The sequence below is a fragment of the Callithrix jacchus genome, chromosome 13, assembly GCF_049354715.1.
Source record: "Callithrix jacchus isolate 240 chromosome 13, calJac240_pri, whole genome shotgun sequence".
In the NCBI taxonomy this organism is placed as follows: Eukaryota; Metazoa; Chordata; class Mammalia; order Primates; family Cebidae; genus Callithrix; species Callithrix jacchus.
Genome location: NC_133514.1, coordinates 100,518,661 through 100,531,465, shown reverse-complemented (window position 1 = coordinate 100,531,465; position 12,805 = coordinate 100,518,661). Strand labels below are relative to the sequence as shown.

Sequence of the window (12,805 nt, the reverse complement as noted above, 5' to 3'; positions counted from 1 at the left end):
GCGAAAATTTTACATTTGAATTAGCTTTGGGAAGTCAAGGGCCATTTTACTCAAAACCCAAAGAAATATGAGTTATGCTCAATCATCGACCAAAAGGACCCCCTGTCTCTTTTCTCTGGAATAAAAACAGAAATAAAGCAGAGCAACTGATTGAAAAAGGCCAGAGTCAGGAGTCAGGGCCTACTGTGAGCTTTCACCCTGGCCAGTGCCATATGACTGCTTGGAGGAAGTCACTCAACATCTTTGGCCCTTTGTAGGGTGTTAGGGACAGAATATTGGCAAGGTTTTTCTTAAAAAGAGCCTCATCACTAGGCTCTCAAGAAATCAACTCCAGTTTCTAGATTTATTGAAGGTGGTGATGCTCCACAGTTTGGCTCTCCCTGTGACATTACTGCTGATATAATATGAGAATAGTGTTTAATGTAATGAAAGTCATGCTTTCCAAAATCAGGAGCATGCAACTGGGGAAACAAAAGCATACATTTGTGTATACCTGGGGGTGGGGCGTGGGGCAGGCAGACAGTACTGCTAGAAAGGAAATCCTAAATCTAAAATATCCTGTTAAATGCGGCAATCTTGCCTGCAGAAGGCTGCAACATGGAGAAAAATAGTTCAATCCCCCGCCCCACAGCGGAGGTAATGCCCTTCCCCTTCAGAAGGAAAGAGTCTTTCAGCATCTTTTGTTTTCTCACCCAGACACCACCTCCTCTTCCCTTTATTATCGCTGATCTCACACAGAGAACCGAAAAGCCACAGGGCTCCAGAGGAAAATATGAGGCCCTGCACTGGGGCGCTGAGTCCTACGGAGCTGGAGTCACTGGTCAACCTCTTGCCTGGATTTAACCCCGGTAGAGGGTCCATCTCCCTTGTGTAGGCTGAAGACAAGACTCGCTCAGACAGCCGTCCTCCATGGCGCTGTTCGTGGTGCTGAAGCCCGTGCCGGGCCCGGAGGCAGCAACCCACCCACAGGTGCTCTGCTACCAGGGACTCCAGGCAGGGGTCCATGTGAAGCAAGTCTGGAAACAGCTGCCCCCCAACAGAGCTGCAGCTAGCTCCACAGGCTAGCTCCAAGTTTAGCTCATTAGATCACTTCTTTGCAATTGCAAAAAGGCTGGTTCATTTTTTCTCTTCCAGGGGATTTCACAAAGCCCTCGTGGAGTTTGCTGATTTGGCATATTTCTTTCTCCATGTCCTCCCTGTAGATGCTAATTCTCTCCCATCCTCTCTCCTTTGTACAATATTTTACCTTTGCAGAGCACCTTACGGTTGGCACATGCCTCACTGGCACAATCAACTGAACCATTTTTCTTCCACACATAACCATTCCTTTTCCCTCCCACAGCTATTTTTTTATTTCTTTGCTTCTCCTCCCCCAAGCACAGTCTAACTAAGCAGGAGACTATTGCCTCAATGTGCAGGATGGGCAAATCACCTCACATAGGACAGCAGAACTGTTGATTTCTTCCTGGCAATGAATTAGAAGAGGCAGAGGTTAGCATTTCAAAGGACCAGGAAAAAAGCCCTTTAAGTTATTCCTAGGAAGATAACGTTTGTATGGGTGGTGATCTGGAGGGTGGGGAATGGGGACACAGACATTAGGAACAAAGTGAAGGAAGGGGCTTGGACCTTGTGGGAGGTGCAAGGCTTAGTGCAGTTAGAAGACTCCCGGCAGGTGGCACTCTAGTTCACCTGCCGGTGGTGGAAGCCCTGACTGTGCTCCCGGCTCCACTTCAAACCTTCCTTCTGCCAAACAGCCCCCCAGCCAAGTTTGGAAGTCTGTCTTCCTCCTGATTCAAGCACTTATCCGAACCATAGTCCTGCTAAAAGCACCGTTTGCACAATTCTGTTTACTGTAATGCACAGTAATGAAGGGAACATAAATAGAAAATAGAGGGGCAGTGGGGGCATTTTGTGTGTGTGTGTGTGTGTGTGATTGATGGTGCTCAGATCAAAACTCTTTAATCATCAAAACATGATTCAGCAGTCGGGAAATGTAAACAAGTTGTGCAACTGCTTGCTTTAGTCAAAACCCTGGAAAGGGCCCAGAGGGCTGGCTCAAGCCCCTGGGAGGGCAGTGCCAGCAGGATGCGCCCCCACCCTTCCTTCCAGGGCAGAGCTGCTGAGCCTACAGACTGACTGGCGTGACCTTTGGCTTTTGCAGCACACAAGCAGTTGGGCCAGGGTTAATGGCACTTTGCAGGGAGCTCCAATTGAGTAAACAAAAAATGCTTTGCCCTGTTCTAATGGAGCACATTATTCTGAGGCCTAAGCCTTCATCCAGGCTCCTGCAGCTGCTCTGCAGGTCAGTGCTACCAATAAAGCAATTAGCCAATGAGAAAACTCTTCTTCCCCGAGGGGGACTCCAGGGTTTTGCTGCAGTTACTATGCTTTGCTTTGGTTTTTTAAACAAGTGATCCACGTTGATCTGAGCCTCTTACATCAGACTCCAGGATGAAGACAGTGAAATTGTGTGTTTGCTGAGTGTGATGTTTTAAGGGACTGATCCCTTGTTCAACACAGCCTGGAGAGCTCACTGCTTCCTGTTCAATTAACCTGAACCATAGCTGAACTCTGCCCTTTGAACTTGTTCTGCAGATAAATACATTAGCTCACCTACGGAATCATTAATATTTTTCAATCACATAAAACAAACATGAATGTCCAAAAACAACGCAAGAGATAGCCAATTAGGAATAGCTCATGTACCATGTTGAAAAAAAATCAGAAATGGATGTTATTTAGAGAGCAAAAAAAAAAAAAAAAGGGTCAGGGAAGAAATGAAATGGATTGTGTCGATGGTTCTGTAGGCATAGGAGACTTTCATTTTCATATCTGCGAGCAAGAGGGGTACTGAGCAATACCTGACAATTCCTATCCCATCCACTCTGCTCCATAACAAAAGTTCTATCCTCTGCTTCCCACTTTCAGCAGAACACAAAACTCCAAACCCTCTCTCTTTTTAAGTGACTTCGGTGTTTATGCTCGTATACACAGTCCAAAATATTGCATTTCTGGGGACAATTCTTTTTCTGATTTGCTACAAAGGAACCAAAATAATTGTGGAAACATCACTGCTTTTAAGTGAACTAGCTTAAATGAAGCATACTAGTGGTTTGGAAATAATTTTGCAGTCGAAAATTATGTTTCTGAGACATTTTTACTCTAGGACTATAAACAGACTTTCTTTGGTAAAAAAAAAAAAAAAAAAAAAAAGATACCAAATGCCTCTATTTTGTCTTCATCCCTGCATGTCATTTTAGAAGAATGAGAAAAACATCCCTAACTGGGTCATTATACATTTCAGTTTGATTTAATTTCACTTCCCACAATTCTGCCTCTTTACCCCCTCTCTTCCCACCCCGCCTTTTCATTTTTGTTTGGTTTGGAGTGTGAGCTTAATGCCCAGCTATCCTAGATGAGAACACTTAAAGGAATATCACAAGCACGAAGGGTAAATCTATTGAACGAGGGTCTTTAACTATGTGGTTTCCTTAAAGGGAAAGGTTGGATCAATAGGATCAATATGAAAGGTTTCCCTGGCCCTGCATAAAAGGGTAAGGGCTTCTCTTTTCACTGGTTTAACTTTACTCCCTGACAAATGCAAATCAATGGATCTGTGTTTACAACAGATTCCCTAACAGACTCAACTTGGGCAAAGCCCAGAACCTCACCCTGGGGGGTGGGGACTCCAAGCTTGCTCCAAGGGGACACGAAAGGGCAGAGCTTCCTGCTCAAGGGCCCTGGGGTGGAGTGGGGAGTAAGCTGGCAATGGCTGCCCATCACCTTTAAAAGGAGGGCTTGCTACCCACCCAGATCATGCTGGAACTGAAGGAGTTGCTGCTGCCTGCGGCCTCTCCAAATAGGGCAGAAAAATCAACCATCAAACAGGTTCCTTCAAGGATATCAATGCAACATAAGCAATAAAGCCCACATTCTAGAATTTGGTAAGTCAGTCAACCTAGTTTCCTATCCATAGTGATCTCCGAGGCTAGCTGCACAGAGAAAACTGTAAATGAAATATCTACACTTGGAGCAGCACTAGTATTTGTGCTCTAGGAATGCTTCTTCTGCCCTTTCTTAAGTGGTAACTGGCTCTTCTTAGTAATAACAAGGCAAACCACTAACACTGTGGGTTCTTTTCCCCTTAATTTTACCTTTTCCTTTAAAAATGTGATGCTTTCCAGAGATTACATGACTTCAAGTCAATACCAGTTACAGAGAAATTATTTTTCTTCCTGAAGGAGAAAGTATATGTATATTTGATTACAAGAGCCAAAGTCCAATGCTGATTAAATTACGTTGGAGGTGTGCTTCCAACCCAAACAAAGTCTGCTTTCCACAGAAGAGTAATGGATCCTCGAATGGTGAAAGAGGCGCCAAGGTGGAATGCAGAGCCTCCCTGCCCTCTGGGACAATTTGTGTGGGACAGTTTTTCATAATAAATGTCCACAGCTTCTAGGAATCCTGATTCCGAAGTAAGGCTATCTCTATCTGCACAGTCCACAGCCTGCCTCCAAGTCTTGCCCATCTGCACCGTGTCAGGCATTAGATGCACCTGGGTCACCCAGTCCACTTCCCTGCCTCTTCCCCACCTGCCCCTATAAAAACCTGTGCACATTTTCAGTTATTGCCTTGAATGAGACAGGGAAATCAAAAAGCCTTTCCCTCAAGGCACTGAGGTTGGTTAGGGAAAAAGCTTGGGTGATAAGATGGGATGACAAGGCCCGGAAGGGTGAGTTAATCTGATCAAGCTCTGTACCTGACAGCATAAATCACCCAAGGGCTTCTTCATCATAGACTCTCCCCTCCAAAAAGAATTATCTCCCTGGAGGAAGTAACTTTTTCCACGTAAGGAAAAACAAAAGTTTCTAAAAGGGTGGCAAGTCAGCACAGCCCAGGGAGTCTAGATGAAGTTTAAGGCCCAGGGTGCCTCGAACTTCACCCTCCTCCCCAGGGCCCTTTATCCAGGCAATTATTTCTATTTATTCCCTCCTAATTTCCCTTCCTTTGGCAAGAGCCCAGAAACTAAATCTCTCTGCTTCTCCCTTGAGGTTTTCCTTCCTCCAGGGATCCCCTTCCACCCTTCCCTTTTATGAAGACAGTTTCTGCTGACTCCAGCCACTAGCTGTAGAGTGTGGAGCCTAGGAATTTCTTCCTGAGAGTTCTTCAGTCCTGTTCTTCTGGTCTTCCTTTAAAAGAAGAGGGTGTCTAAAGGCCAGAAAATCTGGTGGGGAGGCTCTCTCCCACATCAAGGGTAACCCTAAAATGAAGCCTTGGTTTGAAGACAGCAGGAGAGGCTGGCTCTCCTTCACACAGGGCTGAAGTCTGGTACTTGGGATGGTAAAACTGGACCAGGGTGCTGTTGCCTCAGGGTAGACCCAGCTCAAGAGGAGAGTGAGCTGCTGGTGCCTTGTAGGGACACAGAGAATCTGGGTAATTAGTTTATCCTTTGCCTGGCCCTTACCATTCACCAGAAATTCTGCCTTGGAATTCTAAGGTGGGAGTGGGAGAGTATCTGTGATTCCACCCTCTAAAGACCCACTCATCCCTCCCAGAGCCTAGGAGTCTTTCAAGTGAGGACTGTGGGGAGGGAACCAGTTGTCTGTCATACCAAAGGGAAACCACCTATCCTCCTCACTTTACATCTCTGATTACCCAACTATCTCACTGTAGTTTGAAAGGGGCCAGTAGGGCACTTTCTGACTAGGAACCAAGGTGGCATTCCAAAGCTCCCTTCTTTAAGGAAGAACACTGGTGGGAAGATGAGGAGGAAACACCAGCCTACCCTCTCCCTCCACTCAAGGCAGAACAATGCACGATTTGCTTTCCCATCGCTCCTTTCCTTCCTCTTATTAATTACTGTTCTTGGAGAAGGAAGGAAAACACTGCTATCCCTCCAGATTGAGAGCCCCTCTTGGAAAAGCTTAGCCTACCACGATAGGAGGGATTAATAATTAAAAAAAAAAACAACCAACAGAACAATTAGTTCTCATCCCACCCCCACTTCGATCCCTGCTCTTTTAATTTTTTTCCATAAAATTTACCTTAGTGGTCTTTCTGGAAAAACAAGCCACCATTTGGCCAGGGAAGTGGCTGGCAGGGTGTGGTGGTGTCCCCCACAAGCAGAAGGAAGAGCTTTAGAGTTCTTTCTTTTACCCGAGATGGGCCCTTGTGACCCAGGCCTCTACTGAGGAGGTCCAGGGGGTGGGAAGGGTGGAGTAGGGGTTCCCCACTCTGCTCTTAACTTTTTCCTGTCCCAGCCAAGGTAGCACACAAGATTCTTCTCCCTGGTAGACCCGACCAGCCCAGCGCAGAGCCTGCTATTCAGAGGGATGAAGCTCAGGATTTTGTTACTAGGACCACGTTTAACTGTACAACAAATGCATCTGCGTAAAAAGGCTGCGAGTGAGACTTTTTAGTACGAGAACCGATGAGGATGGGAGGGGATCTGCAGCTAATTAAGCGCCGCCGTTAGCAGGCAGCTTTAGCCACCTCATTTTCAAACTTAGGCTTAGTCACGAGGGTTCAATGGCAATGGCCAAGCACAGCAGAGCTAGGCACCGGTCTGCGAATTGGCTAAGCGGACTCAGCCACCCAGAGGGACCGCAGAAAGTGCAAGTAGCGGTGTGTGTGCGCAGGGACAGAAGGAGAGGGCGGGGAGCCCCGCGAGAGGAGAAAAACCTCAGGGAAGTGGCTGGGAGCACGCGGGGGAGGAGCTGCGGTCAGACGGGAGAACGTGAGAGGAGCTGTCGGAGCCGGACGGCTGGAAAGCTCACGGGGCCGGGGCGCTGGCGAGCGCTCTTCTGGGAAGAGCGCGCCGTTGGGCTTACTGGAAACGCGCCGGATCAAGTTCCAGATCAATGAAATCTGGGTCCACAGGTTTACGTTATTGTTGCCAGCATTAATGCTCTTTTAATCTTCTAAACATTATCAGCATCGATCTCCCTCCATATACACATTTGTTTGAGAAAGTGACATAACCACACAGTGGAAAGCCTGGAATAAAAATAAATGCCCAGCCTCTCGCGTCGAGGGCGCCTGGCTGCCTGGGCTGCAACTCCTACTCGGGTTCACTCTCCTCCCTCGGGTCCCGCCTCCTCTGCCGTTCCCGCCCAGCTTGCTGCGTGTTGGGAAGGTGTTCTCCCGGCACCTCAGACTTGATGAAGCAGAGACTGAGGCGAACTTTTCAATTATTCATCCAGGCAGCCAGCAAGCGAACATATCATCTGTTCTGTACTGGCGCGGGTTGTGTTCAGCCTCTCCAGCTCGGATCTCTAAACGGCCTCATGAGAGGTGGGCCGAACCCGGAGCCCGAGCAGCTAGAGAGCAGGTGGGAGGTTGCGGGGTGGGCGAGAGACTGTGCGAAGGGGTTCCGCTTTCCTCGGCTTGGAAGGTGCCCGGCGGCCTGTGTTACCCAAGGACGTCCCCGGCCAGCGGGAGACAAGAACGCACGTGGTGCCCCTAGCAGGAGCCGCTGCGCACTGCCGGGGCTGTGTCCCGACACTGCGGGCTTCAGGTGGCCTAGGCGACATCATGGTGGGTTGGCTAAGGGTCCTTGGCCGCCTGAACAGAACTGGCTTCAGACTAGCCACTGGAGGCTTGCTGCCTGGAGTGGGCCGTTTGTCGGACTACAGACCTCTGGTGGGGCGGGGCAGGCCGCTGGGGGATCCCGGCTCACTTGAGGCGGAAATTTCCGCAAGGAATCCAGCGGGGCGCTCCGTTCGATTTATGGGCATTGGAAGAAAACACGTCTGCTACCGAGGCCTCGTTTTCCTTCCATGGGACCCCTGTTCAAGTTCTAGCCTGGGTTCTCTCATTCCCTTCTTGCTTGTGTTTGTGCTTGGTTTAGAAGTCTCCGGGGCCTAACGCCGGAGAGCGTGCGCTCGAACCCGCGGGAATTTGTCCTGGCTGCCTCTTGTCAGGTTGATAAAAACCGCCCTGCGAGGGCTGGTCTTGGGGAACCTCCGCGGAGGCCCGACTGGGCAGCGTTGCAATCACTTGCAGCCTAGCCGCCCTTTCCGAATCAATCCATGCATTTGGAGTCAATTCCTCTGAAATCTAACGTTGGGGCAATCTGAATTTCTCCGAAGTTTTCTCCCTTTCCCTTTCAAGTACCACCCTTGGCTGTGACTACACGGGCAGGTTGCGGAGGAAGGACCCGCCTCTGTCGCGAAGGGCTGTACCTCGCCTAAGGGTGAGCTTTGCCGGCCCTGGCAAAATCAGACCTCTTCATTCTCAGCCCTCTAAACCCCGGCCAGCTAGGCTCTTTGGCAGGACCGGGGGCGGGGCCAAAATGAAAGAGAAAGGGAACCTATAATGTGTGAGGGAGGGAGGGAGGGAGGGAGAGAGAGAGAGAGAGAGAGAGAGAGATGGTGGGGGGCGGGGGGGGGGGGTTGGAACAGCACAAATCTGGGAGTCCAGCAGGAGCCTCGAAGCCGCTGGGCTTGTTAAACCTTCGGGGACCAACGGTGACGGCCCACCCCTAAGGCGTCCCAGCAGGGGATTCCGATCGATACTCGGGGCGGAGAAAGCCTCCGCTTTTCTTCTCCATTTGCTCCTGTCCCCTAGCGCTCCGAGCACATAATACCTACTTACCAGTCTCAGCTTCTGCGTCAGTGTCTGAAGAGACTGATCTACTGACCTCAAACTGAAAAGCCTCCTATGTAATAGTAACCACTCAACACACTTGTAGTTGCTGATAAAATGGCCAGATAAAAAGGCTAAAGCTCTTGTCCCTTTTCAACCCAAGGTAATAAAACAGACACACATTTGAATGCTCGAGCAAAGCGGGGTCCTCAGCAGGCCTTTCCCACTCTCTGGAGGAGGCATTGTGCCTCCCAAGAAGGCGGCCTCAGCTCTCCTCTGCAGAAAATCTAGCGGCGTGGGTAGCGCTCTCCCGGATCTGCCCCTGGAGACTTGCACTCTGGGCGTGGGTGGGGCTGAAGACCCCCGGGGATGCCACACGTTCTCATCTCAGCAATGCTTGGCGTCATTGTAAAAGCTGAAACTCGTTAATAGGCGAAGCATTACTTTGCACATCACTTCCAGATGTATATGGGCATAAGGCAAGTGTTTTTTAAAAGCTGTGTTCTTTGAGCGACCGGCATGAGGGGGCGGCATCGCTCTGAGATGAGGAGTAGAATAGCTGTCATCCTGCCTTTAACTGTACCCCCAAGACCAGCTACCAAGTTCCTTCTGGTTCCCTGTGCCCAAGAAGCTGGTGGGTGCTAAAACCCAGTAGAGAGGGCCTAGGACATTTGGGGAGGATCTGTGACAAAGGGGTATTACAATGTTAAGAACTAACAGTAAGCCTCCAGTTTATTTCTCACTATTATTATTACTCTCTACTCGCTGCTTTCTCTTGCCCCGGACCAACAGCAAATCAGATAAAACTGTAGGAGAGGATAAAGAATAAACTAAAGGAGAAAGATTACATAGATTAATGCACTCAAAGTATCTGGAGTCTATCGATTTGGGGGAGACTCTTTTCAGGAGAAGTTGGTTTTCTTTACCTTCTTAGATTAACACTGCGGGGTGATTACGAACTGGGAATCGGAATCCACCAGCAGCTGGCAAAGGAAGATGCTGTCAGAGAGGAAACGCCCCCTCCCCAAGCCAGGGTGAATCTCCTGACAGTCACATTCCCCAGTCCTGTCGGGTGTCAGTCGAGTGCACCCCACAAGCCAGGCTCAGCAGTGCGAGGAAAGCCCGGGGGATCAGGGGTGGAAACCTGAGCTCGCAGCTCCGGAAGCAAGCCGTGCGTGGCCAGCTCCGAACCACGCACATCCCAAGATCCGCGCTATGCAAACAATCACCACCACGAATGGTTTCCCTAGATCGCTCGCTGATCCTGAAACATACCCCCCTCCCCCGGTCCACAAGAAGCCACTCATCTCGGCATGTAGAAGGGTATAGCGTGTCCTTCCCAGTGGGGGGCCTGGACATTTTTCCCCTCTAGGTCTGTGGCTGGCTCCTAGGGGCAGCGCAGTCACCACGCACACCGCGCGGGGTCCGTGCGCACAAAAGCGCGCAACTGCGTGCCAGTCGCAGTAACTACTGCATCTTTCCCTCTAGCTCGCTCACCCGCCGCCCACAGAGGAGGTTTCTGAGCTCCTAGAACAATAGAGGGCTGTACCTCGCGGCTCCGCCGCTAGAGGAGGCACAAAGAGCAGAGCCGGCTCCAGAACAATGTAACTCGCGCCTCTGCCGGTCCCCTCCCGCGGGCCGCCAGCCCTCCCCTTGGCCGCCTTGTGCGCACAATCAGCGCCCGCTTAATGCAAAGGTGGAGCCTGCAGCCCGCAGCCAGGATGCATTAACTAATCTGAATTTTTAATTTCTCAGTACCTCTTTCCGCGAGTGCCCAGGATATCCCGGAGCCCCGGCAAATTCTGCCAAATCCCAGCAAACGCTGCGGGGCAAGGGCGGCCGGTGAGCAAGGCAAAGCGCTTTCCACCTCAGTCTTTTCTCCCACGTCCACCCAAAGCGGTGAATAGGACCGTCTCAACCTTACACCCTGCCCTCGCAGTAGGCAGCGACACTGGAGCCGGCCCGAGCCCGTCAAGCCCTGTCAGAAAGTCCCTGCGCCAACGCCAAGGCCAGAGACGGGCTCCGGGAGCGCTGTTGTATCCCGGCCGCCGGTTTCCCGCGCGGGCAAGGCTGTGCCTTCGGCCAGTGACCAAATAAGTTTGCCTATATGGCGGGTGGGAGAGTAGAGTGCTCTTTTTCTTCTGCAGAGCCAAGCCTCTCAACTGCCTCTGCACAGGGAGACTAGGCAGCCCGGAAAACTGAAATGTGTTGCCTAAAACAGACTTGAAGAGCACAGGGTTTTGAATAAGGGCAGGTCCGGGTTTCCGTGAGTCTTGTAAAGACAGGGCTCCTAGAGGAAACCGTACACCCCCATCCCGCCTCCCAGTACCTGGGAAGATGGGAAAGAGGGCAAAGGTTGGCCCATGGGGAGGAGGGAGAATTAAATGGGGGACGGGTATCGGTCAATGAAAGCTCAGTGACAAGAAGAGAGTAAGGAAGAAAAAAACAGAAGGGAAAGTAGGGGAAGAGCAGAAGAGAAAGAGGAAATGGAAGAAGAAATTAAAAGGAGAAGAAAGAGGACGTGTGTGAGAAAGAGAAGGAAAGAATCAAGAGAAGTGACTGGGCGCGCAGCCCTGGGCCACAAGCACCCGGAGCCCTCTCCCCCGCAGCCTGGACCCTGGCTAGCCCCGGCCTTACCTGCCAGGCGTAAGGCGGACATGCGCTGGAACTCGGGCTCCTGCAGCCACTTCCACATCCTGCGGAAGGTCTCCCTGCCAGATTTGAGTTTACTCCACGGTTTTGGATTCCGGAGCAGGTCGGAGAGAGTCCCCTGAGACCGGCACAGCACCCTCTGCGCGAAGATCGCCTGCGGGATGCTGTAGCGCTTCAGCTCCGCGGTAATGCGCTGGGCCACCTCTTTGGTGTTGATCTCCTCCAGCTGGCCCGACGTGGCCACCTGCGAGCCGGACGAAGACGAGGGTGGCCGCTCGCGACTGGGCGCCAGCACCGGCCCATGGGACTGAGTGTGGCTCGGATGGTGCAGGCCGTTGAGGTGCGACATCATGGCCGCAGGCGGGGTGCCCAGGCCGCGGGACAGGTGTTGCTCACCGCGGGTCAGCATGGCAGTGTGGTGCGCGTCGAAGTTGGGACTGAGCATTTTGTCGTGGCCCGGCGGACCGTAGTTGGGCAGACTCTGCTGCGCGTTGTGGAGGCCGCCTAAACCGTTGCCCAGCGGCGTCGCGGCCAGCGGCGACAGGCTCTGGCTCATGCCGGGCATCTCCTTGTAGGGGCTGTAGAGGTTGTTCATGGCCGGAAGCCCGCGCTCATCGCGCATGAGGGTGAAGCTGCCGCTGACGTTGCCGGACAGGCGCTGGTGGTGGTGGTGGTGGTGGTGGTGCGGGTGGTGGTGAGGATGCGGGTGGTGGAACTTGTCAGACACGGTGGAGATGGGTGGCAGCGGCTGGAGCGGCGTCAGCGTGGTGTAGGTGTTGCTCATGCCCATGCCAGGCGGGGACGAGTCGCAGGACATGCTCATGGCGTGGTGCAGCGGGATGGAGAGCTCGGGCCGGTAGTCGCCGCCGTCCAGGATCGAGGCCATGCTGGTGACCATGGCCGAGCGCGACGCCGCCGCCGCCGCCGCTGCCGCGGTGCCCAGCTCCTGGTGCGCCGTTGGCGGCGGCGGAGGAGGGCCCCGCAGCGAGCCAGCGGCGCCGCGGCCCGCGTGGTGGGGGCTGGGGCTGGCCAGCAGCTCCTGCTCATGGCCCGGGCCCCCGCCGCCGCCCCCGCCGCCCCCGCCGCCGCCCCCGCCACTGCCGCCGCCGGCCGGCCCGTGCAAAGTGCCCAGACTTTCCATTGTCAGCTCCGGGTTCATGGCGCAGCCCTCTAGGTCTTTGGTGAGGCATCGATAGGCGGTGTAGGCAGCCTTCATTCAGTCCATCGGGGCCCGGGGGTGGCAGGGGCGGCGGGGGCGGCCGGCGGGCGGGCAAGGCGCGCTTGGCGGGGCTCGGCCGCGGGAGCGGGGGCGGGCGCGGGAGTGCGGGAGTGCGTGGAGAAGAGCGCGCGTGCGGGTGTGCGCCCCGGGCTGCGGGCGGGCTCGCCCGGGGTGGGGGCGGGGTGGGGGCGGACGGGTAGTGCGTGCGAGAGAGGGGAGGGGACGGGGAGGGAGGGAGGGATCACCGGGCCCCGCCGCTCGGGCCGGCGCGCTGCCTCGCCATGTCCGAGCCCGCTCCGGCGCCGACGTCTTCTGTTTGGGTGAGCGGGAGCTGTCCAGAAGGGCTCT

The 12,805-nt window shown here is 53.0% G+C and overlaps 1 protein-coding gene across 3 annotated transcripts in view; it reads right to left on the bottom strand.

The window, feature by feature from the left end:
- The window catches only part of ONECUT2 (one cut homeobox 2), a 55,826-nt gene extending 43,021 nt beyond the window's left edge, over positions 1–12,805 (bottom strand). For all 3 annotated transcript variants that reach the window (XR_013525924.1, XM_035271197.3, XM_078348224.1), the window contains exon 1: positions 11,224–12,805. Coding sequence is in view for 2 of the 3 variants with exons in the window: in XM_035271197.3 (XP_035127088.3) it covers positions 11,224–12,454 (1,231 nt within the window). In the remaining variant the exon portion in view is untranslated. The remainder of the gene's footprint in view (positions 1–11,223) is intronic.